The sequence below is a fragment of the Salmo salar genome, chromosome ssa28 (assembly GCF_905237065.1).
Source record: "Salmo salar chromosome ssa28, Ssal_v3.1, whole genome shotgun sequence".
Taxonomy (NCBI): domain Eukaryota; kingdom Metazoa; phylum Chordata; class Actinopteri; order Salmoniformes; family Salmonidae; genus Salmo; species Salmo salar.
The window spans coordinates 12105293-12131868 of NC_059469.1; the positions used below are offsets into that span (position 1 = coordinate 12105293).

The following is a 26576-nucleotide window of genomic DNA, read 5'->3' on the forward strand; positions in this document are numbered from 1 at the left end:
CATTGCGATCACTTTCGGCCTGTATTAAAAAACAATCAAATGAAACAGACACTCCTATCCAACTACCCACTGGTGGAACAACTACCCACTGGTGGAACAACTACCCACTGGTGGAACAACTACCCACTGGCAGAACAACTACCCACTGGTGGAACAACTACCCACTGGTGGAAACTGGTGGAGTTAACATTGTTTCTACATCATTTCAACAAGAAAATTCAATGTGATGACGTTGATTCAACATGGAAAAGTGATTGGATTTTCAAAAAGTCATCAACGTAAGGGAAATTTTAACCTAAATCCAATGAATTGGGGAATTTTTTTGTTGATTTCACGTTGCATTCACGTTAGTTAACAACTCAACCTTAATGTAAATCCAAACTTGATGTGAAATGACGTCTTTGGCCAGTGGGTATCCATCAGTAAAAAATAAAAATCCCTGAGCTGTTATTTCCTCTCTCTCCTCTCTCCTTTCCCTCTCTCCAGGCTGTCTACTGTGTTCAGGCCCTGCTCTACAGTCAATAAACCAACTTAGCATATAAATGCAGTGTAGATAAGGAAATAAAGTGGAGTACATTGGTATGCTAGGAGAGACTGTTTTATCCCATAACTTAGATGGACATGGTTACTGTACGGAGCTGTCTGGGTTGCTTAGCAACCGCTCGTCACTTTGTTCGCGGCTGGTTAAAAATTCAGCCGGGTATAGTGTTTAGGACTGTGAGTGGAATACACTTAGTTTTGAAGATGAAGCTGCAGTACAGTACGGAGTCCTCGCATTGAAAACCACCATACTTTACTGAAATATATGTGAAGCAATTCTCATCATCTGAAGCTTTGAGGGGAGTTGGAGAGCGAATTAGAAGACGATTTACTAAAGCGTTTGCACCCGTGATAAAAGTATACCACTTTTTCTGAAGCAATCTATTTTATTCTTTGACTCAGGGAAAGCACTTATCCGCTACGTAGGAATGTGTCTCACAAAAATACTTTATAATAATATATGCCATTTAGGAGACACTTTTATCCAAAGCAACTTACATTTTAAGTACGGGTGGTCCTAGGAATCTAACCCACTATCCTGGTGTTGCAAGCCCCACTGAGCTACAGAGGACCAACCATAATCATAGCAATCATTCAACCATCAGACCTGGTCCTGGAACATGGCACCTCCGAAGGCCCAGACAGCACCGAAGACAAAGTAGAGTTCGTAGAGTTCCTTAGGGCAGTCTGGAGGGGTGTGTTCTGGGGTTAACAGACACTCCAACAGATGGCACAGCATCTGGACCATACTCTGCTCCGGGACTGGGATGATCTTCTTAAACCTGACCACACACATTACAGACATAGGGGTGAGACCATCAGTGAAATAAATATATATATATATCTTTTTTTAATGTCTGATACTATTTAGGCCTATTGTTCTCTGTCACTCGCCCTCTCTGTCTTCTCTCTCTAACCTTTCTTACTCCCTCTCACCCTCTTCCATGTCTACAGTGTCTCTCCCCTCAGTCCAGAGGAACCATCTAGATCACTATGAACCATTCCATACTGACAGCTGATGCGTTACCTGGACCTGAGGGTGTCCAGACATGAGGGGAGGTACTTGTCAAACAGGATGGTCAGGTTGGCCTTCTCCGATTGGACCTCCCTCCTGTCAATCCAGCTGGATACAGGCGGGTTCCAGCCCAGATCTGCCGGGTTGATATACAGAATGCCTGGAGGGACAAGCAGAGCTTGTTACTCTGTAGTCACATGTAAACAGGTAACTACACAGTACGTACAAATACATGTAAAATGTGATCTAACTGTGAAATGTGTGGTCTAGGATAACAACAAAAGAAGAGGAGAGCAGGGGGACAGGGATAGGATAAGGAGAGGAGGAGAGGTAATGTAGGAGGCGGAAGACTAGCATACCAGCTCTAGATACAGTAGCCGGAGTAGCAGTCCGGAGGTGACTGATCTCAAACACCAGCCTCATGGTCGGGTTGAGAGGGATACGTTCATTACTCGCCAGGGTTAACACCTAATGCAGGGAAAGGTACAGAGCGTTATTACACAGACGGACAGAGAAACACAGACAGGGAGACAGACAGACACACACCTTGTTGTCATCCATGACAGTGTTGAGAGACTCAATCCACATGGGGTCTATGTCTCCATCCAGTACGATCCATTTAGGCCCAGTGTGGCTGAGGTTAGCCAGCTCCCGCATGATGTTAGAGAACAGACCTGGAAAACAGACATGTATCAAAGGTCTATATGTTGGCCATGTCATCATCACCATCATGACAATCATCATCACCATCACCATCATAACCGTCAACATCATGCCCTCCCCTCACCATCCCTCCACTCCCTGGTTGCAGGGTTGATGATGCCAAACAGCTCATCATTGGTCACAGCTTTGGGGTTGAGGTCTGCCCACACGGGCCTTCGCTTCATGTTCTGGTAGGTCCGTTGGAGAGATCTCATCACCTGGCTCTTCCCTGTGCCTGCGTTACCCACCACAAACACAGAGTGGCGCACTGCCAGCAACTCTTCCAACTGTACCACCTGAGGGAAGGAAGGAGAGAGCGAGAGCCAGAGAGAGAAAGGGAGAGACAAATAGTATGGTATTGCTATGCAGAATGGTATGGTACACTGCAATGCAGCAGAGTAGATCAGTACCATACAGTGTGTCACTCACATTACAGCTCAGTGAAAGAGCAGTATTGACTGCCAATGACTGGAACGAACTGCAAAAATCTCTGAAGCTGGAGACTCTTACCTCCCTCACTAGCTTTAAGCACCAGCTGTCAGAGCAGCTCACAGATCACTGCACCTGTACATAGCTCATCTGTAAATAGCCCATCAATCTACCTCATCCCCATACTGTATTTATATATTTATTTATCTTGCTCCTTTGCACCCCAGTATCTCAACTTGCACATTCATCTTCTGCACATCCTACCATTCCAGTGTTTAATTGCTATATTGTAATTACTTTGCCACCATGGCCTATTTAAATAAAGGTGAAATAAAAAAATAAAAATAAATGCTTAATGCAAACAGCAAACAGTGTGGAAAGAACACATTATGCTACCTCTAAAATCACCTCATCTGTGTTATGTAAAGTATCAAATTCACCTCATTAATATCAGCAACACTTTGATACACAAAATATGAACAACTTGAACTGTGGATGTGACAGGAACTTGAGAAAATAACAGATTAAAGTACAGTGTGGCAAATATCAAAGTCTCTGTAACGGTAAGAAAACGAGAGAGAGCGAGAGCGCGAGAGAAAATCATATTTCCTTTCACAGTGAAACTCACTGATGGCATTCCCAATCAATGCAATTGACTCAAGCTATTCACCCTCAGCATAGTGTTAGCATCCGAAAGACCCACATTGATATTAGATTTGATGTGTGGGCAGCTGACAGGGGCTAATGCTAGCGCTACAAGTGGCTAACACCACAACAGGCTAACATTATGAGAGGCTAACAGTACAACAGGCCAACATTGTGAGAGGCTAACACTACAACAGGCTAATATTATGAGAGGCTAACACTACAACATGCTGACATTATGAGAGGCTAACACTACAACATGCTAACATTATGAGAGGCTAACACTACAACAGGCTAAAATTATGAGTGGCTAACACTACAACAGGCTAACATTATGAGAGGCTAACACTAAAGTCAAATAAACCCATTCCCCTCTGGACTTCCTCCTTTCACTCTGATCTTACTGACCAACAGAATGTGGCCAAAAGTAGTGCACTATAATATAGTTTAACATGGCTTCAGGGAATAGGGTGTCCGACAGAGACGGAGAGTGTAAGGTTCAGACGATACAAATTGATCATTATTGACCTGCCGTTGTCTCATCAGCCTGTTCCCTCCCTGTTTATATCCATGTGTGGTGTCTGTGACAGTGGCAGGATTATGAGCTGCTCTTGCGGTACAGCGGTGTGATGGAGTGTCATTACGTTGCTACCATGCCGCTTTGACCCGCTGCAGATTGCACTCATTTCCCCTGGCCCTGCTTTCCTCTGTCTCTGACATTGTATGTGTGTGCGTGTGTGTGTGTGTGTGAACGCAGCATAATGGCTAGAATGAGGACGGTGGACCTTTCCACCTGGGACGTTATTACAGTATAACCGGAGGGTTTGGGTTGGGTATATTTGGCCGATTCATCCACAACCCAGACTGCTCTGACGCTAATGTGTGTTTACCACTGATACAGTACAGTGCAACACCAGGTACATGGCTTTTGGAAAACGGGAACTAGTAGCAGAGGAACACAACAGCTGAATTTGTTGTTTTATTGTTAATTACCAAGATTGAAGTGCGGTTTATTTTCCCTGGCAGTGTTATTGAAGGTTAGGGAGATTACTGTATTATGGGCTGTGTTCTTATAGGACTATCATCTACCGTCAAAAAACGGTGTCTTTTCATGTTTTTTTGGATGATTTTAGGCCTGGGTCACTTGTTATATGAATTGCATCATTCATTAAGTCATTCATCAACATGGAAACATAACTTTCAACCAACACTCTCTAAAGGCTGAAACAGCCCACCCTGGTCAACCGGTAATTACAACTCACCTTCAGTACAAAGTTATCCTCAGCCTGTAATTTAAGGTCCAACACAGACTGCTTGACATGCTTCTCAAACTCCAGGTCTCTCTTCCTGGGGACGTCCAGAGCAGGGAACAGGTCTCCGATAAGCCCCATGAACACTGGCATGTCATCCGTCACGATCTTAGGGATGTTGAAGTCTCTCAGAGCCCGCATGAGGACCTGGTCCTCAGGCCGATCTGGGTCACCCCGCTTCAGGGATCCAGCCACCACCAGGACAGACTTGATGGCTCTCAACCCCCAGTCATAGTGGTCCTGGAGACCAGGGAGAGATGGAACATTAATATTTAAGGGGCATTTTCCTTTTCCAAGAATGACAAAGATGTGTAATGGAAGGGATAGAAATGTAATGGAAGGGATAGAAATGGTTGTACAAAAAGTTTCCGAAAGTGCTTGTTTACTAGACAGACAAAGCATAGTCTTTGTTGTTTTGAAATGCCAAACATGACTGTGTCCTTTTTTTCTGGTTTCAGCTGAAACCAGAAAAATTGTCAAAATGGTCAAACAATATAAACATTTTTTGTACTTTTTACCCTTTTTTGTGATATCCAATTGGTAGTTACAATCTTGTCCCATTGCTGCAACTCTCGTACAGACTCAGGAGAGGTAAAGGTTGAGAGCCATGAATCCTCCGAAACACGACCCTGCCAAGCCACACTGCTTCTTGACACACTACTCACTTAACCCAGAAGCCAGCCGCACCAATGTGTCGGACGAAACACCGTACAGTGTGCATGCGCCCAGCCCGCCACAAGGAGTCGCTATGAGCGCAATGGAACAAGGACATCCAGGCCGGCCAAACTGTCCCCTAACCCGAAATGACACTGGGCCAATTGTGCATCGGCTCATGGGTCTCCCGGTCACGGCCAGTTGCGACACAGCCTGGGAACGAACCAGGGTCTGTAGTGATGCCTCTAGCACTGCGATGCAGTGCCTTAGACCACTGCGCCACTCGGGAGGCCCAAACAAGATATTCTAACACGTTAACCTATACATATATCTTTGTTACACACAAGTTTGTACAAAGCAAGTTATTTCATATTATAAACTGGGTGGTTCGAGCCCTGAATGCTGATTGGCTGACAGCGGGTATGACAAAACATGTATTTGTGCTGCTCCAATTTCATTGATAACCAGTTTATAATAGCAATAAGGCACCTCGTGGGGTTTGTGATATATGGCTAATATACCATAGCTAAGGGCTGTATCCAGGCACTCCCCGTTGCGTCGTGCAAAATAACATCCCTTAGCCGTGATATATTGGCCATATACCACACCCCCTCATTCCTTATTGCTTAAATAGAGCCCTGAGTACCAGGCCATTAGCGACCTGATGATCGTACTACTAATGCATGTCCAGAGTGCATAACAAGAGATTACCATGACTCAACAGTCACATCGAATTTTACCTTGGACATGAGTCATGACTGCCGGTGTGGTGGTAATACAGTCACAGCAACAACCCTACTCTATGCTGAGTGTCAAATACATGTTCTGTAACACTCATTGCCACGCACCACATACAGGCCATGCAGAGTATCAAATGTAATGTTCATCCACTTCCTGTATGGCAGTGCTTCAGATTTTAGAATATCAGATTCTGTATGGAGCTGTAGTTCTTCTCTATATCGAGCCATTTTTGAGTAATAATCATCATGGACATAATGGAGCTAGCCTAGCCTAGTCCCAGATCTGTTTGTGCTGTCTTGCCAACTCCTACTGTATGGTCATTGTCTTGCCACAAGCCAGCACAAACAGACAAGGGACCAGGCTGTAATGGAGCTAGTGCATAAGATCAGGGATCTGAAGCATACTGTACCTGTTTGGAAAGCAGCTCTTTGCAGAGTGTGTAGAGGGTGATGAACTTCCTTGCCAGGACTCTGGCATCGAGGAAACCTTCAGCCACCAACATGATCTCACAGATCAATTCAAAGTCTGGTACTACCATGGCACAAGGCCTACAGAGAGGGAGGGAGGTATAGAGGGAGAGAGAGTAAGATTTAGTTCAGAGGGCTGACTCAGTCATGTAGCTTCCAGTCAACCCTGGTACAAATCCCGTCGGGGACATTCAGTTCACCAAGAGTACTACATGTAACTGTGGGACTGAAATATATTCATTGTCGTTTGTCAGCTTTTCTTCCGTCAAAAATATCATAAACATCCCAAGGTGAATGCCTTGAAAGGGGTAATTCATCTTTCTTTTTCCATCAGTCTCATCATTTCATTGTTTAAAAAATGACATTCTAGCATTTTAAAAACAAGGAAACACTTTTGTGCATGTTCCGTGTGTTACCTAAACAGGGCCTTGAGATTCTCAGGTAGTTCGGTCCTGCCAGCGTAGCCTGGGTTCATAGTGATGAAGATACCTACAGAGGGGAAAAGATTCACCTCCTCGCCCATGAAGTTAAACCTCTGCTTCTTGTCTCGGATGGCGTCCTGGATGCTCTTCACCTGGACAGGACAGATATATAGATATACAGAGATATATAGAGATATAAGACAGTCAGGAACTAAACTCAGCAAAAAAAGAAACGTCCCTTTTTCAGGACCCTCTCTTTCAAAGATAATTCGTAAAAATACAAATAACTTCACAGATCTTCATTGTAAAGGGTTTAAACACTGTTTCCCATGCTTGTTCAATGAACCATAAAAAATTTATGAACATGCACCTGTGGAATGGTCATTAAAACACTAACAGCTTACAGACAGTAGGCAATTAAGGTCACAGTTATGAAAACTTAGGACACTAAAGAGGCCTTTCTACTGACTCTGAAAAACACCAAAAGAAAGATGCCTGCTCATCTGCGTGAACGTGCCTTAGGCATGCTGCAAGGAGGCATGAGGACTACAGATGTAGCCAGGGCAATAAATTGCCATGTCCGTACTGTGAGATGCCTAAGACAGCGCTACAGGGAGACAGGATGGACAGCCGATCGTCCTCGCAGTGGCAGACCACATGTAACAACACCTGCACAGGATCGGTACATCCGAACATCACACCTGTGAGACAGGTACAGGATGACAACAGCAACTGCCCGAGTTACACCAGGAACGCACAATCCCTCCATCAGTGCTCAGACTGTCCGCAATAGGCTGAGAGAGGTGGACTGAGGGCTTGTAGGCCTGTTGTAAAGCAGGTCCTCACCAGACATCACTGGCAACAACGTCGCCTATGGGCACAAACACACCATCGCTGGACCAGACAGGACTGGCAAAAAGTGCTCTTCACTGACGAGTCGCGGTTTGGTCTCACCAGGGGTGATGGTCGGATTTGCGTTTATCGTCGATGGAATGACTGTTACACCGAGGCCTGTACTCTGGAGCGGGATCGATTTGGAGGTGGAGGGTCTGGGGCGGTGTGTCACAGCATCATCTGACTGAACTTGTTGTCATTGCAGGCAATCTCAATGCTGTGCGTTACAGGGAAGACATCCTCCTCCCACATGTGGTACCCTTCCTGCAGGGTCATCCTGACATGACCCTGCAGCATGACAATGCCACCAGCCATACTGCTCGTTCTGTGCGTGATATCCTGCAAGACAGCAATGTCAGTGTTTTGCCATGGCTAGCGAAGAGCCTGGATCTCAATCCCATTGAGCACGTCTGGGACCTGTTGGATCGGAGGGTGAGGGCTAGGGCCATTCCCCCCAGAAATGTCCGGGAACTTGCAGGTGCCTTGGTGGAAGAGTGGGGTAACATCTCACAGCAAGAACTGGCAAATCTGGTGCAGTCCATGAGGAGGAGATGCACTGCAGTACTTAATGCAGCTGTTGACCACACCACCTTAGATTTTGACCCCCCCTTTGTTCGGGGACACATTATTTCATTTCCGTTAGTCACATGTCTGTGGAACTTGTTCAGTTTATGTCTCATTTGTTGAATCTTGTTATGTTCATACAAATATTTACACATGTTAAGTTTGCTGAAAATACACGCAGTTGACAGTGAGAGGATGTTACTTTTTTTGCTGAGTTTAGAAAAAATAGTTCCAAAAGGGTTCTGCAGATGTCCCCGTAGGTAGGTGATCTTGTAAGATACAACCACTCGTAATCAATCACCAAACAAAACAAAATGGAATGGTATTCACACTCTAAAAAATAGCCACGGCAATGATATGTGCTATTAGCTAGCGTTTACTGAAATGATGAAACGGCAACACTAGTTCACCCTCATCATTTCACATATCCTACATCTCTGTGTGTGTGTGTGTGTGTGTGTGTGTGTGTGTGTGTGTGTGTGTGTGTGTGTGTGTGTGTGTGTGTGTCTAGGATGTGTACAGTAAGAATGAGATTAACTTTTCCGTGTCCTTGGCTGAACCCAAGATCTCAACTGTAGAGGGTGTGGTAAAATAGATTAGTTTAGAAAATTCTGTGTTGACTCTGTGTATATGAAACAGCACTCCCATAATTATACACCCATTAGTCATTATTCATCATCCAGTCTGGTATTTTGCAGACAATTTCACCAACAGACAGTTCTGTTGAGGAGAAGAGAGGGGCTGAATTTAGCTCATTTGTCTCCATTCAGCTGTGTCTGTGCTGCCTTCTGTTTCCCTGCCCTTTACCTAATGGAGAATTGATCCTGCCACCTGCGAACGCACTCACAAACTGCAGCAACGTTATGGCGCCTGCTCTCCCCTTAAACAGAATGGATTATTGTACACCTTCCTCTGACATTCGCTTATGGAGAAGACGGGTGGGTCGTATTCATTAGGCAAAGAACAGAAGAAAAACAGACTGAGAAAAAGGGAGGGAGGCACTACCTGGACTTGTCCAATGAGAAACGCTAATTTTGTTGTTCCGTTGCAAAACAGTTTAAAATGTTTTCTGTGGCGTGCTGTTATGAACACAACCTGGGTGAAGCGCATTGGAAGGAGAAGAGGGTACTGGAGCGGGTGGGAGAGCGCCCCTCAGAACCATTTTATTGTTTTCTGCCAGTCTTATCCAAGGTCTTCTTCCTTTCATCCTTTCGAAGCATAGCTTGATTTATTATTCAATACGCCTGCTAACGCCCATCTATTGCTCTGTTCTGCCGCTTTACAATTTCAAAGTTCTCTCTCTCTCTCTCTCTCTCTCTCACTCTGACTTATTGAGAATGTTTCCTTTCATAGCTAGCTGCCGGGGAGAGGGCAGAGAAACTGGCTGTGCAGTGCTATACTGCCAGTCTGATGATGATGAAACCCTATCAGCATTATCTACTGCACATAATGTTATGATATGGTTTAAGGTAAGTGTTAGGACATAGACAAACACACTATCCAGGATACATTTTCATACTCCATCCCCCAGGGGGCAGCAGCAACCTTGTCCAAATGCTGAGTCTGGTTGATAAGCACATCAGGTGCTACCAATTAAGGTGATCGTCAGTGAGTGTTCCCAGTTTGCAAGCCGTGATGTTACTGGGGGTTTGTTGGTTTTAAGAGTCTTTTTTTCACCTAGGTGAGATTGATGTCTCCCTGGGCACATGTATCCATCACGTCCTCAAATGCTGATTTGTCACATAAATGCACACATTCATTTAGGTTACAGGTCATGTAACTAGGCCTAGGACACCTAGACAAAGTGAGCGCAACAATACCCGTAGGCTAGTTATGAGTTTTGCAACAATACACATTACGATGACAAAAATATGAACGTGTACTGTGCTAACTCAATGCAATCATGACTTATTAGTACTGTATACAGTAAGTTCCAAAGGTATTGTGCCCAATAGAAATGAATGGTAAATAATGTATTGTGCAATTTAGGAGTCACTTTTATTGTAAACACGTCTACATTCATGTGGAAGCTACTATGATTATGGATAGTCCTGAATGAATCGTGAATAATGAAGAGTGAGAAAGTTACAGCTGTACAAACATCATACCCCCAAGACATGCTAACCTCTCACCATTACAACAACAGGGGAGGTTAGCATTTTGGAGGGGGTATGATATTTGTGCATCTGTAACCTTCTCACTCATCCTTATTCACAATTCATTCAGGACTATCTGCAATAGAAGTGTTTAGAAACATATTATATTCTTCTTTACAGTACAGAGACAAAATAAAAAGGGTCACTGTGCCAATACCTTTGGAGCGCACTCTATGATTAGCCCAGGGACATGCTTACCTGCACAGCGACCACAGACAGCACCTCCACAGAGATCCTGTTAAATTCATCAAAGCAGCCCCACGCTCCTGTCTGGGCCAGGCCTTTATAGATGTTGCCACACGACTGCAGGAAGGGTCAGAGAAAGAGAGAGAAGAGAGAGAGAAGAGAGAAAGAGATGTGTTCTATACATAGTAAAATTGAAGGTAAGAACGACAACAGACATTTGAGATTTACCACAAAAGCAAGGGCCTAACCTTTCTTGCCTAAACGGGTGACATTTTGTTGCTGTCTGTCTATTCCAATATGAAAAAGGTTAAATGCCAACGCACACCATCAGTTTTCTCCACAGACACAGAACCCAAACTTCTGTGCAGGTGAAACAGCCTCCTGAGATTCACTAGACAGGAGAGAGGTAGGATCCAAGTCTCTCCTCTCTATTATAGGGCAGAGCCCTGATACTAACCAAGCCTGACTGTGTGTGTCGCTTGGTTGTATGACTACACCACCGCTGCATCTCCTGGTGCATATTAGCACTTGTCTCTGACATATCAATGCAGTGTGTGTGTGTGTGTGTGTGTGTGTGTGTGTGTGTGTGTGTGTGTGTGTGTGTGTGTGTGTGTGTGTGTGTGTGTGTGTGTGTGTGTGTGTGTGTGTGTGTGTAGAGTGGGAAAGGCAATAATAATTCTCCTGTCTAGGCAGGCAGCAACAAGCTGTATGAAGTGATTGTGCCTGCGTCTCTATTGACCGCTCTATATGCAGTGAGTGTGAGTGTGTGTGCGTGTGTGTGTGTGCGTGTGCGTGTGTGTTGAAGCAGGAACACTGAGAAGGGCGTCTGACACCACTTAACAGCAAAATAAATGCATCCATCAGGTTGAACTGTTATGTTCTTCCTTCAAGGACAGAGGGAGAGAGAGAGAGAGAGGAGAAGACAGAAAGAGAGAGACAGGGAGCTCTCTTTACCCTCCTCTCCCCTCCATCTCCGTGTCAGATATCCACACCGAGTAGAGTCGGAGAAGCAGGACTTAGATCAGGGATGGGCAACTGGCGGCCCGCCCCCCTTTTGAAGGCCCTCGGATTAATCCCCCCCGCGCCAAAAAACCCAGTCGGGGTCTCAACTTACTGTTGAGAGTTAGAATAGTAGAATACACAAGGTGCAATTTCGAAATGTGGTTGTGCATCAGCAGTTTTACTCTTGTTATGTCAGTCACTGATAGTCAATTAGCCCATGTCAGCTAACTTTTTTTAGATTGCTAAATTAGTTCAGCGGCCAGCTATCCAAACTTGTTATCATGGTCGAATTATCGTCCGGGGGGCACCCATTGATTTTGTTAGTCAGTCTCACTCAGATATATTAAAAACTGCAAACATTTCTCTCCACCCTATGGCAAGATGTGTAGAATTGCAGGAAATTAGCTGTAAAACAGCACATTTTCCTCACCACCACATGAAAATGTTTTTAGAATTGCAGCAAACTTACTTTAAATAGCAACATTTGCTCTACACTCCGTGGCAAAATGTGTAGAATTGCACGAAATGAACTCTAAAAAAGTGTTTTAAATGTTCTCTGCTGTCAAGAGTGGGGCCACTAAGATGTTTTGCCCACAACGTGGGAGGTATGGATGTGGGTACGCAGACCCGTGAGCAACTGCGGGCCCTCATGATGAGTTGTTTTCTTGTGGCCCCCACCCCCATCAAAAGTTGCCCATCCCTGACTTAGATGATTCATAGCCTGTCTGCAGAAGGAGTGGGAGCCCACCTTGTAGTCCATCTGCTCGGAGCAGTTGAATACATAGACCATGATGCCAAGGGCTCGGCCCAGATCCTTGGTGGTCTCTGTCTTGCCAGTGCCTGCTGGGCCTGCTGGAGCACCACTCATAGTCAGGTGGAGGGACTGGGTAAGAGTGATGTAGCACCTGGGAAACACACACACGCACACACACACACACGCACGCACACACGCACGCACGCACGCACGCACACACACACACACACACACACACACTCTTAGTAATAACAACTTCACTTCATAGGCTGATTAACTCAAGTCAAATAACAAGCAGGCATTTAAATGCAACAACAATCTGCATGTTTCAATAGCACACTAAGGTGTTTAGGAGGACTGATAGAGACGATCAAATCTGAAATTGATCATCAATATAAATGCATTGTTTCGCCTCTGAAATCAATGTGGTAATCATTTCAGCAAGCACAGGGTAAATAGACAATATACTGTGAGAGAGAGAGAGAGAGAGAGAGAGAGAGAGAGAGAGAGAGAGAGAGAGAGAGAGAGAGAGAGAGAGAGAGAGAGAGAGAGAGAGAGAGAGAGAGAGAGAGAGAGAGAGAGAGAGAGAGAGAGAGAGAGAGAGAGAGAGAGAAAGAGAGAAAGAGTGTGTTAAAGAGATATGCAAGCTACCGGAAGACAAACGATCCAATCTGTGTCATCCAGAGACCGTTGCCAACGTTTTTATAGTCATTTTGAAAATATGGCCATATATCTCACAATCAACTGTCTGGGTGGCTACAAACCTGCCTGTTCTGAATACCTAAAATGCCTAAACACAGTTCTCAGAAGGGGCTGAAACAGTTTAAGTATTGTGTATGTATGATTACATCATTGTTTTTCTACCAATGGGGATGCCATCACAATCCTTTAAAAAAAACACTTCCAGAATTATGTGATTGAAATCCAAACACATCTGAAACCTGAAATCAAACTGTTTAAGTTGGCCAGTAGCCATCTGTGAATGAATGACAACTTTGTATCAAACTTTCCCTGACTCCAGTATGGCTGAATGACAGAGGGTCAGTGGTCAGAAGTTTGACAGGCAGAGATAACGAGATAGAGCACAGTCTCTGGCCATATGCTGCCTCTACGAGCACATGGCCGCTGATCAGTGATCCAGCCTTCAAACACCATTGTCTTTGTGGTGCTTTGTTCTGGCTTCAAAGGGAATAGGCTAATGGTCAGTTCCACAGCCACAGCACAGTTTGCCAGAGGACTACAGAAACAGGTCATAAATCCACTTTTTATATTCAGACTTTATCTGTGATGTTTCCCACAATAATGTAGTAACCCAGTTCAAGCGGAAATTGCTTGTATGAAAGGTGCTAAACAACAAAACATTTTTCTTATGATTCTTTTTTTCCCCCCAAGAGAATAAGTTGCAGATAGAAATGGCATGAATAGAACTGACATGATTCCTTAGAATCAGAGAGGCATGTTTGTTCTATATAATACATTTCTATTGGAATGTTGGCCAATGTGTCAGTCCTCTGGCCCTGGTTCCCGCTTGTCCCTACATATGAGAAGCTAACCACAATAACAATCCCAGGCCCCCGTCCCCGCAGGAGGCCTTTTGCCTTTTGGTAGGCCGTCATTGTAAATAAGAATATGTTCTTAACTGACTTGCCTAAAAAAACGATTAGCCACAATAGTGAATTTGCAGTTCACCTTCAAAATAAAAGTTCCCCAATGAAAGTGATGCTAATGGATAAAACAGTGGAATCGTGCCATATTTGGACTAGATAATGCTAAACAAGTTTGGAATCCAACTGTAGGTGTATTAGACTGCATAACTGCATTAAGAGCATACTCATATGCATTTTCAAAGTTTGAAAAAGTGAATCACTATAACATAAGCATGTATAAATCATAAGCATGCATAAAAAGTATTTACAGAAATTATGAACACAAAAATCGATTAGAAAATAATGATTTTTATTGTTAGACGTGACTCTAAACCTATAATGTTAGCCAGCTAACTAGCTAGCTAGAGTGGCTAGCTAGCTAATCTCTTACATGTACAGTACCAGTCAAAAGTTTGGACACAACTATACTCATTCAAGAGTTTTTCTTGATTTTGACTATTTTCTACATTGTAGAATAATAGTGAAGACATCAAAACTATGAAATAACACGTATGGAATCATGTAGTAACCAAAAAAAGTGTTAAACAAAATCGAAACATATTTTAGATTTTAGATTCATCAAAGTAGCCACCCTGCCCACAGCCGACCTGACCCACAACTGCTCCTGCCCCATTCCATGTGTCGAGTTGACGGCTAATTTCACCACATTTCACCACATGTGCAAAGCAGTCAAAGTTTAAGCACTGCCTTCGCCCAATCCTGATACATCCAAACAATCAGTGACAAAAATCCAAACACCAGAACTACTGCTGCTCGTTATCCTACCAATTCCATCCCGTCCTGACAGATTATTTGGTTTTCGCGGAGAATCTGTTCACGAGAGATTAGGCTCGCCCTAACTTGTCTATCAAAAAAGTAAACAACCATAGTAGTACTTACCTGTGAGTGAGATGAAAACCAATCAGAATGTGATACCCTGTGCCAGCATTGTTTTTATTGGTCAGTGTACCTGTCAGTCAGAGGGGTTATGACAAGTCGTGGTGTGTTGCCCAGGTACTCGTATGAATAGAGGAACTGGGCGTCACAGATGTTGGCGAAGCAGTGTCTCTCCTTCTCATCCCAGCGATGACGTAGCTGAGACAACCATAGGAACGCCTGAGAGTTCTCCACCTGGCGATGGGAGAATGAGGGAATGGAGAGAGAGAGAGAGGGAATTGGAAGAAGACGAAAAACAGGGATGAGTAAAAAAACAAACATCCAAAACACTTTCTGTCTTCGTTAAAGTTGCAAAACTTTTTTAAAGCCTTTATCATTATGTTAATTTCATAATTGAGAAAAGGTTGAAAACAAACTAAAACTGATACCTTCTGAGCGATGATCTTAGCGACCACGTCCCTCGCATGGACGTCTATGGTGCAGATGGTCATGACCTTCTGGCGGTCGCCCGGCGACAGCTGTCCAATCAGCATGGAGATTAGTGTGTTGAGCTGAGCGACCTGCTTCCTGTTATATTCCTTCATGGCGTTCTCATATCCCTCCTCCAGACGGGAGAAGGCCATGCCCACGTCGGACGTCCACCAGATCTGAGTACACGTCAGGGCCACCTAGAGGGCGATATACACATTAGAAGTTAGAGGTCAAAGGTCAGAGGAAGACAGACGTTCGAGTTACAGAGCTGAGTGCACGACACAGATCGATAAAAAGACACAGGTCATGGCAGGAGTGGTCAACCCTCCTCCTGGAGAGCTATTTGGTGTGCAGGCTTTTGTGACAGCCCTGCTCTAACACACCTTCTAATTCTAATGTAATACAGTATTACCTGAGCGGGGTAGTCAAACAGCCACTGTTCTCTGGGTTTGTCCTCATAGCCCATCACTGCCTCTGTCATCTCATGACGCACTGTTGACCGCATGGTTTCCAGAACACGGTTCAACCACATCTCCACCTGAAGACAACCCCACAGATAATGATGACATAGAACACAGTGCAATCCCACCTCCCCCTGAAGGCAACCACACACATAATGATGACGTACTACACATCCATACTATGAATGTGTTTGTCATTTTAGAACCGAGGGGCATCAGACAACATGAATATACACAACTGGCTTTTCATTCAAATGAAGGGGACTAATAGGAAATGAATACATTTGATTTACATGCTTTGATACTTCACAGATTGGACTGAGAACATCTGACAAATGCTAACATCGTCAAATCCCTGTCCCCCATAATAGTGTTACCTGTCCGGTGCAGTCGCAGGGCTGATTAAAGGGGACATACTCCTCCTCCCTACTGAACATGCCCAGGCCTGTCTTAGTAGGGTTCCCCTCCGTGTCAGTCTCAAACTGCATCTTAGCTGTGTTGTCAAACAGCTTGGATAGATGTCTCTGGACCTAGGGACGGAGCAGGACGAGTAGGGACTAATGTCAGGAAAAGTAAGGACCACGCTTTATTGACAGGTTTCAACAAAAGTCGTTGTTCAACCATCCTTCAACACTGAAGAGAATAATTTAGCCCTTTTTTTTATTCCCAGGATGAGGTGTAAAGACTCTGGCAAACTATGACCAACACTGCTCTCTTGTGGAGACTCAGAGCCCTACAGGTATGAGCAAAAAACTTGTCAGTATTCATTATTCACTGTGAAAACGTCTCAGAGTAAGAGTAGTGATCTAGGATCAGGTCTCAAACTGTCAATATAATTGTATTCAATATGATCTAAAAGGCTAAACTGATCCTAGATAAGCACTCCTAATCTGAGAGGCTTTGTGGATACACCTAATGGGTATAGGTTCCTACCTGGAGTGGGTTGGTTCCATTGGACAGTATGTCCAGCATGTCAGCAGAGGAGATGAAGTAGAATCTGGGGAAGGCCAGACGCTTGGTGTCCAGATACTCAGCCAAGGCCTTCTCACACAGAGACAGTCTACACAAGGTTACACACAGTCATTATCAGTGAATTGTGTGAATATGTGCAAGTGTATAAATACATCCATGGGTAAGTTCTTACATTTGTATGTGTTGCCTTTTTCTATCGATTACACAATCATTCTCTTTCCTCTAACATGAATTTCAGTGCACTGTGAGAAAGAGAATCCCATCACACCACCACAGACTCCCTCTCCTTCCCCCACCTGCTCTGAATGTCCTCCAGTTTGCTGAACAGGCCTGCTTTATTGGTGGCCTCCACCACGTTGGGTGTTTCATGGGCTGCGTTCGCCAGCTCTTTGAAATCAGCATCAATCCCTTCAAAGCGTTTGGAGTCCTGAGGAGAGTTGCATTGTGGGAGCCCGGCCAGGGGATAGGAGTTCCCAGAGGACAATCACACAGAGAGATATTAACTACAAACATCTGGCTTTACGACTACCACTGGAACCGGAGGAATAGCATCATCATCAAGGTAATTAAGGAAATGTATAACTCTGATTTACAAAGTAGGCTGGTGTTTAGACTAATTATGTATTCATTAACATGCATGAAAGTGGTACAGACAGAGCCCTTATGAAGGATAAAAAACAAACTTGTGAAATGGGAGTGCACGTGTGCATGCATATGCGTGTGTGTGTGTGTGTGTGTGTGTCTTTGAGCATGTGTGTGCATGTGTGTGTGTGTGTGTCTGACCTCGGGCAGCTGTGAGCGGATGTCCTCAGAGCCTATGAAGATGCTCTCCAGATGGGTCCAGGTACGCTGCACCTCGAACCAGATGGATATCACTCCGTCCGCCACTGATAACTTCCGTTGCCACAATGACACCTCCTCCAGGAAGTGGGCGATGTACTTGGAGGACATGAGGTTCTGCAGCTGGACCTGATTGTCCTCCAGGGTTTCAATCAGGTCCTCGTCCGAGCGCAGCAAGGGCACCTGGGTACGGTGGTGAGGCTCGTACTGGAACTGCATACCTGGAGCAATCAGTCAGTCAATCAACCAAACCAATCAGTCAGTCAATCAACCAAACCGATCAGTCAGTCAGTCAGTCAATCAATCAAACCAATCAGTCAGTCAGTCAATCAATCAAACCAATCAGTCAGTCAATCAATCAACCAAACCGATCAGTCAGTCAATCAATCAACCAAACCGATCAGTCAGTCAATCAATCAACCAAACCGATCAGTCAGTCAGTCAATCAATCAAACCAATCAGTCAGTCAATCAAAGAAACCAATCAGTCAGTCAATCAACCAAACCGATCAGTCAGTCAGTCAGTCAATCAATCAAACCAATCAGTCAGTCAGTCAATCAATCAAACCAATCAGTCAGTGAATCAACCAAACCAATCAGTCAGTCAATCAACCAAGCCAATCAGTCAGTCAATCAACCAAACCAGTCAGTCAGTCAGTCAATCAATCAAACCAATCAGTCAGTCAATCAAAGAAACCAATCAGTCAGTCAATCAACCAAACCAATCAGTCAATCAACCAAACCAGTCAGTCAGTCAGTCAATCAATCAAACCAATCAATCAGTCAATCAACCAAACCATCAGTCAGTCAGTCAGTCAATCAATCAAACCAATCAGTCAGTCAATCAACGAAACCAATCAGTCAATCAATCAACCAAACCAGTCAGTCAGTCAATCAACCAAATCAGTCAGTCAGTCAATCAACCAAACCAATCAGTCAGTCAATCAACCAAATCAGTCAGTCAGTCAATCAACCAAACCAATCAGTCAGTCAATCAACCAAGCCAATCAGTCAGTCAATCAACCAAACCAATCAGTCAGTCAATCAACCAAATCAGTCAGTCAATCAATCAAACCAATCAGTCAGTCAATCAACCAAGCCAATCAGTCAGTCAATCAACCAAACCAATCAGTCAGTCAATCAAACCAATCAGTCAGTCAATCAACCAAATCAGTCAGTCAGTCAATCAATCAAACCAATCAGTCAGTCAATCAAACCAATCAGTCAGTCAATCAATCAAACCAATCAGTCAGTCAATCAACCAAACCAATCAGTCAGTCAGTCAACCACAATCAATCAGTCAGTCAATCAATCAAACCAATCAGTCAGTCAATCAATCAAACCAATCAGTCAGTCAATCAACGAAACCAATCAGTCAGTCAATCAACCAAACCAATCAGTCAGTCAATCAACCAAACCAATCAGTCAGTCAATCAACGAAACCAATCAGTCAGTCAATCAACCAAACCAATCAGTCAGTCAATCAACCAAACCAATCAGTCAGTCAATCAACGAAACCAATCAGTCAGTCAATCAACCAAACCAATCAGTCAGTCAATCAACCAAACCAATCAGTCAACCAAACCAATCAGTCAGTCAGTCAGTCAATCAATCAAACCAATCAGTCAGTCAATCAACGAAACCAATCAGTCAGTCAATCAATCAAACCAATCAGTCAGTCAATCAACGAAACCAATCAGTCAGTCAATCAACCAAACCAATCAGTCAGTCAATCAACCAAACCAATCAGTCAGTCAGTCAACCAAACCAATCAATCAGTCAATCAACCAAACCAATCAGTCAGTCAGTCAACCAAACCAATCAGTCAGTCAGTCAACCAAACCAATCAATCAGTCAATCAACCAAACCAATCAGTCAGTCAGTCAACCAAACCAATCAGTCAGTCAGTCAACCAAACCAATCAATCAGTCAATCAACCAAACCAATCAGTCAGTCAGTCAACCAAACCAATCAATCACAGATTAAACATGAAAAGTACAGGAGTCTGACAAAAGTCATAATTGAGCTCAGTTTAAGGGTATTCTATACTGTACCAGTCCATGTAGAGTTGAGTTCAGAGAGCACCTTCTCCATGCCCATCTCTTTGACAGCCTTGTCCACGATGCCCCTCACCTCCTCCTCAAAGTTGTGCAGGTTGAGCTGCAGCAGGTCGGCCAGTGTTGTCTCCTGGTCCATGGTGAAGCGCACCCCGGTGGCAGCCATTAGCTGGTGCCAGTGTCTGGCCCGTATGGCAGGGTTCTGGAGCTCTGCTACGGCCCTGAGGGAGGTCAGGAGGTTCTTTACCCTGCTGTCCAGACCTGAGAACGCCTCCCACGATCGCACCTAGGGAGTAGAAGGGTTTTTATGATACAATTCAGCATTAACCCCCAAAAACACTGTCGGGAGAGGTGAGTGTCAGGGAAAAGTAAGGCAGAGGCAAGGTGTGAGAAATGCATTTGGAAATGTACTTGTTCTTTTACAATGGGTTTTTCCTTTTTGATTGTGGCCAATGTAATATCTCTCTTTCTCTCCCTCTCCTCTTCTCCCCTCTGCACTTATTTCTCCTCCACCTCCTCATCTCTCCCTCTCACCTCTTTATCCAATGCTCGGATGTCTTTATTGAAGCGTTTACACTCCAGCTCCATGTCCTCTACGTTGATGTCTCTCCATGGTGTGGTCCTCCAGGCAGCCATAGTACTGTCTACTACAGCTATCATGTCCCACAGCTCCTTCAGCAGCCCCACCTCACGCCTGGGGAACCACAGGATATAACAATAAGTCAGTCAGTCAGACAGTACATCAATCAAACAACTGTATTAATATAGTACTTTTCACAAAAACATTTGACACCGAGTGCTTTACAGTAACCCGGCCTGGATCTTCTAAGGGAAAACCGTAGAAGGACAAACTCTCTCTGAAGGAAGAAACCTTGTGGGGAAAGAGTTTCGAAAAAGTGTAGTCCTGTCTCACCTGCACTGTCGTAGTTGTCTGTAGTCAGAGACAGTCACCTCAAACAGGCTGGCAGACTCCACCAGCCCGGCCATCACAGCCTCCTTCTCCTGGATCTGTTTGTGGGATGCATTCAGCATGGCATACGGGTTCTCACTGTCAAACCTACAATAACACACAGAGGAACCACACAGCAAGGTTACTCCCTCAGCATCTGATATGCTTTCACATTGATACTAAGTTAACTTGACATTATAAATGTATTAACTACCAGGGAGAAAATCGATTTGAAAGCCCCTTGTGTAGAGGGTCTTGCTGACACACCTACATCATACCAGACTGAGCACCAGTCTGTTACCGTTTCAGCTGACTACTTTGTCAAGACATGTTTGGTATGGAGGTTGGCTACCCAGGCCCGACACCACACGCACAGTCAATTATCAACCCGGACATCCATGACATTAATGAGAAAATCATGTCACTACAGAGGAACAATTATGCGCATAATTCATTAAGTAATTAGACAGCATGATGGAGTGCCACTACCTGTGGGCAATTAGCATATGCAAAGATTCAATTATGCTTGCCTAATGTGTAAGCGTTGTGTCGTTAACTGTTCACTGCACAATTATAGACTGATCGATGTAGAGGTGTGACAGGAGGGAACAACAACTTGTGATCTTTGCAATGGTGGCCCATGACGGAGAGAAACCTGTCTTGCTTGCGGAAGGGTGTAAGCAATGTTTTTAGCTAGCCCCCTGGTTGGGGATGTGGAGCCATAACCACATTGCTTACACCTACAGTATCCAGCCCTTTAAGATCAAATAGGACACATGTCCTGGGATAGGAGCTATGGGACTGTTTAGGACTGAGGATTGAATGAGGACACAAGGGAGAGGACAACTTTCCGTCAACGTAATTCAGCCTGTGTGTGCAGGCGTGCGTATCACCTGAAGGGCCCGTTTTTCCTGAAGCTCTCTCTGAAGGTGTGTTGCTCCACGTCGAAGGAGGCACATTTCCTGCGTAGTCCGGCCACCTCGCTGGCCTGGAGTGGAGCCACCTGCTGTTTCACCACCACCGCCTGCTTCTTCACGTTGGTCCACTTCTCTGGAAGCTCCTAGAGGGAGGGAGAAATAGACAAGTGTAAGGCAGAGGAAGGAGGGAGAGGGGGACAATGTGTGTCAAGTACTAGGAGGAAAGAGGGACAGAGACATTAGTCACTTTTCTGATAGCTTCTGGACAGAGAGAAAGGAGGAAGAGAGGGATGAGTATCGGAGGGAGGATGAGTACCACCAGAAGGAGCAAAGAGGGAGTGGGACAAAACAGAGGGATGAGTGCCAAAAGGAAGGACAGAAGGGGACAGAGGAATGAGAGGAGGAGGAAGGAGAGAGGTAGGAGTTTGATGGATTGACTTTGGACAAGGGTCACCTCTAGCTGTTTGTAGACCACGTCAGGCAGCTCCTGTTCATATGTCTTGAGCAGGGTAATGGTGTGTTGGAGCGGCTCAAACATGGCGTCCGTCCCACCCTGCCTCTCCTTCACGGCCAGCAGGTGACCCATGACCCCCACCAGGCCACCATAGTCGCCCTGCTCCACCCTGTGACCCAGCCCCTGCTCTGCTAGACTGATAAACTCCTCCAGGTCTAACAGGCTGGAGAGAGAGAGAGAGAGAGAGAGAGAGAGAGAGAGAGAGAGAGAGAGAGAGAGAATGTTTAAATGTTTAAAAACAAGAGAGACAACATGAAGTGGAAGGATACTTTGACAGAGTGTTTTTTCTCCCCGGAATCCTCTGCTATCTGCCTAACAACCTGTGTGAGATATTGGTAGAGTTAGAGTCTGCCTACCTGTTTGTGACGTGGTCTATGAGGTGTTGTTTGAACATGAGGCTCCACTTCCTGACGATGTTGAGCAGGGCGCTCTTAAAGGCCCGTCCATCGACCCTCATCCACCCCTGGAACACACACACTGGCTCCAGACCCTGCACCTCCTCATGGATACGCTCGTATCTGGGGTTACACACACACACACACACACACACACAGAGTCATCATTACATACACACTTGCACACACACACTCAAAAACACACACTATTTATCTCCCTTACCCATCCACCTGCTCTCTAAACTGCTCCAGTGTAGGTGGGTTCTCTGGGACTCCATCCTCTGCATGAGCCTCTATCTCCTGACTGGTCAGCACGTGGCCGTACAGCAGGAACTGGCGCATAAACTCCTTCCTGTCGTCAACGTACAGGTATGCATAGCGCTCCAAAGAGTTACGGAACTCACAACACGTCGCCATGACGCCCTGCACACGTTCCATCAGCAGCTGGCGCATGTCCGCCAAATCAGCCATGTCTTCCATAACAGCCTGATAGTCGGCAGATTATAATTATTTTATAGATGATAGATTATAGATACAATACACATTCTAGATTATGGGTTAAAGGGATACTGGGAGATTCTGGCAATTAAGCGTCAGATGAACTCGTGCATACCATTTTTATGTCTCTGTGTGCATACCTGTAGACTTCCAGTAGTTGCGCTAACGCTAGTAAGCATTGGCTTGCGAAGCTACCGCTAACTTCCTTGATACTGCAGGCAGAGACATAAACATGGTAAAAAAATGCCAGAATCTCACAGTGTCCCTTTTAGGGTGGATTATTGATCTCTGTCTGAATATTGATCTCCGTCTGAATATTGGACAAACTTGACATATAATAATAATACGGCATATTTCATGAGACCAACTTGTGTCTGAGCAGCATGAATATAAACAGCATGAATATAAACAGCATGAATATAAACAGCATGCATATAAACAGCATGAATATAAACAGCATGAATATAAACAGCATGCATATAAACAGCATGAATATAAACAGCATGCATATAAACAGCATGCATATAAACAGCATGAATATAAACAGCATGCATATAAACAGCATGAATATAAACAGCATGAATATAAACAGCATGAATGTAAACTGTTTGACATAGATGTAAGGTTGCAAAATGTAGGTAACTTCCCCAAAATTCTCAGGTTTTCCAGAAATCATGGTTATGTCATCCCGGGGAATGTGGGGAAAGTTATCTGAATTTTGCAACCATGGTAGTGATGTAGTACCTGGTAGTGTGGGACGCTGCAGTGCGCGGCCAGGCGTGGCACCAGAGAAGAAGTCCTGTAGATGTCATTGACCAGGCTCTCCACCAGGTCATAGAAGCCATCGGCAGCTCCGTACTCCAGCGAAGGGTTAAACACCATGTCAGGGACCCTCAGGTCCAGCTGGGCCTCAAACAGAGGGGCCACACCACCACGCTGGTCTGAGGGAGGGAAGAAGGGGTGTTTCACTAAAATGTGTGAATCTCGTACAAAGTGCACGTCTTCCATTCAGGAGTGCTCGCCAGACTGTTAGTCAAACCTAGGCTGAGGTGAATACACAAACAAATGTACTGATCATTCAAGCTGAACAGATCATTGCTCACCAGTGTTGTCGAGGAAGAACTTGAGGGAGCATTCGATGCTGTTGAAGAAGCCGTCTATGACCATGTCGTCTATGTACTCCACATAGGATCTCCACTCCTCAGAACCTGGGTCTGCTCTGAACAACTCCAGGTTACTCTGTCACAGAACGAAGACATTCACACTCAAAATCAAAGAGTAACATGTACACAGAACATGCACCTTTTATTTGTATAAAGAAATGAATAATGCACACCATTTAACCCTTTACATTCGTGGGGATTGGCCTATATGGATAGGGTTAAATTGAAATGTTTCTTACATAAGACATATGTAAAACATATGCATAATCATAGTACCAATTGAACGGGAATAGAGTGGAGTTTATGGGAATATCATTAGATTAAAATTGACACAAGACTGAATCCAAACATTACACTTGATTTTCTGTGCATTTTACATTTGCTGTACTTTTCACAGCATTTGTTGATAACAACATCTGAAAATACTCTGGATACATTCAGTAACATGATAAAAAATATTCCTGGAAAATGTGGCGTAGGTGCAACATAAGACAGAACGATGACAAGGGTTTGAATGAGAGGACTGACTGGTGTCTCCAAGTGGACACACACCTCTCCAAAGTGTACACAGTTCCTAAGTCATTTCAATGCATTTCTATGGGTCAGAAAATAGCCTTCAACTATAAGGTGCTTTTTTGATCTCTCCTAGCTGTGCCGATGAGGAACTACAGCAAGCACACTTGTAGTTGTTTTGTTTGGAACGCAACTCCGCATCCCTGTTGTTGTTTACGCAGAAACAAACCATTATATATCACTATCTGGGTCAGGTGGGCATCATTTGAAGGCCTGTTCTATTGCCAATATGACTGGTTAAGTTATAATATACGATCTTACAGTGTTCGGCTTTCACAAGGCAATTCGGAGAAACAGATCGTCATTTTGGTGAGCATAGAAAGGTGCCCTTGAGTGCACACACGTGCGTGTTTCCGCTGTGAATTTTCTTCACAATAGACAAACGTAGGCTCACTCTGTTCAGAACAACCCAGGGTATGACCCCATGTCATCTTGTAACTGTACATCAAACATAATGACCATAAAAGTTGACACTGCATATGACATGTTTTATGATATGGAAATGTGAAGTGCACATTTGGACTCGCGGGTGTTTGGCTTGCTTGTATGACATCAAAGCAGTATTAATTATAATCCACAACGTCTCATCTTTCAACATAAATTGAGTCCTCTTAATTCACAGCATTTCCCTCACTCAGACAACAAAACATTAGCAAAAGTTGCCAAATTCTTAACTTTTGCAATGATGACTAACACATAACTCCTAATATGGTCAATAAAGTTCCCTGCAAAGCCAGAAGTGTTTATGACTTTCATGTTATTTGGCATAGTCACCTTCAGCAGGAAGTGTATCTTCTCTCCGGAAGAGCGTATTTGGGCGTAACACCTCTCCAGCCTGTCAGCCCTGTCGTCCAGGCTGAGCAGGGTGTCTCTCTTGCCCTCCCTTCGGTCATAGAGGGGGCTGGCCAGGGCCCTCATACAGCCCTGGATCTCCTCCACGTGGTCCTTGGTCCTCTGGAGCCTCCTCTCCAGGTCACACACACACTCACGCACCTCCTGAATGTACTCCCAGATACCTGGTCACAAACAGGGGTAGGAAATGGACGTTAAAAGGGCCATTACGGTTTCAAATCTATGTTTAATCTAAGTCATTTCAATGCACTTTAAAGGGACAAAAAAATTGTCCTCAACTATAAGGTGCTTTTTTGATCTCTCCTAGCTGTGCCGATGAGGAAGTACAGCAAGCACACTTGTAGTTGTTTTGTTTGGAACACAACTCTGCATCCCTGCCATTACACAATTATTGTTGTTGTTTACGCAGAAACGGACCATTATATATCACTATCTGGGTCAGGTGGGCATCATTTCAAAGCCTGTTCTATTGCCAACCTGACTAGTTAAGTTATAAAATACGATCTGGTTGGCATGTTCCATAAGAAATTATATATATATATATACACACACACACACACACATACTACACATACTACAAACTTCAAAAGTTTGGGGTCACTTAGAAATGTCCTTGTTTTTGAAAGAAAAGCACATTTTTTGTCCATTAAAATAACATCAACTTGATCAGAAATACAGTGTAGACATTGTTAATGTTGTAAATTAATATTGTAGCTGGAAAAGGCAGATTTTTAATGGAATATCTACATAGGCGTACAGAGGCCCATTATCAGCAACCATCACTCCTGTGTTCCAATGGCACGTTGTGTTAGCTAATCCTAGTTTATCATTTTAAAAGGCTAATTGATCATTAGAAAACCCTTTTGCAATTATGTAAGCACAGCTGAAAAC

The 26576-nt window shown here is 44.4% G+C and overlaps 1 protein-coding gene across 1 annotated transcript in view; it reads right to left on the reverse strand.

The window, feature by feature from the left end:
* dnah9 (dynein, axonemal, heavy chain 9) overlaps nt 1-26576 on the reverse strand; it is a 123048-nt gene that overhangs the window by 84961 nt on the left and 11511 nt on the right. The window contains exons 14-40 of the mRNA XM_014179529.2: nt 25608-25849; nt 24201-24336; nt 23842-24038; nt 22823-23085; nt 22561-22722; nt 22145-22367; nt 21667-21833; nt 20738-20881; nt 20359-20518; nt 19822-20110; nt 17712-17989; nt 17225-17355; nt 16890-17016; nt 16334-16486; nt 15908-16033; nt 15453-15692; nt 15098-15258; nt 12476-12632; nt 10738-10842; nt 6920-7077; nt 6446-6584; nt 4594-4881; nt 2343-2553; nt 2102-2229; nt 1915-2023; nt 1568-1715; nt 1148-1322 (exon numbers count right to left, since the gene is read on the reverse strand). Coding sequence (XP_014035004.2) covers nt 1148-1322; nt 1568-1715; nt 1915-2023; nt 2102-2229; nt 2343-2553; nt 4594-4881; nt 6446-6584; nt 6920-7077; nt 10738-10842; nt 12476-12632; nt 15098-15258; nt 15453-15692; nt 15908-16033; nt 16334-16486; nt 16890-17016; nt 17225-17355; nt 17712-17989; nt 19822-20110; nt 20359-20518; nt 20738-20881; nt 21667-21833; nt 22145-22367; nt 22561-22722; nt 22823-23085; nt 23842-24038; nt 24201-24336; nt 25608-25849 — 4817 coding nt within the window. The remainder of the gene's footprint in view (nt 1-1147; nt 1323-1567; nt 1716-1914; nt 2024-2101; nt 2230-2342; nt 2554-4593; nt 4882-6445; nt 6585-6919; nt 7078-10737; nt 10843-12475; nt 12633-15097; nt 15259-15452; nt 15693-15907; nt 16034-16333; nt 16487-16889; nt 17017-17224; nt 17356-17711; nt 17990-19821; nt 20111-20358; nt 20519-20737; nt 20882-21666; nt 21834-22144; nt 22368-22560; nt 22723-22822; nt 23086-23841; nt 24039-24200; nt 24337-25607; nt 25850-26576) is intronic.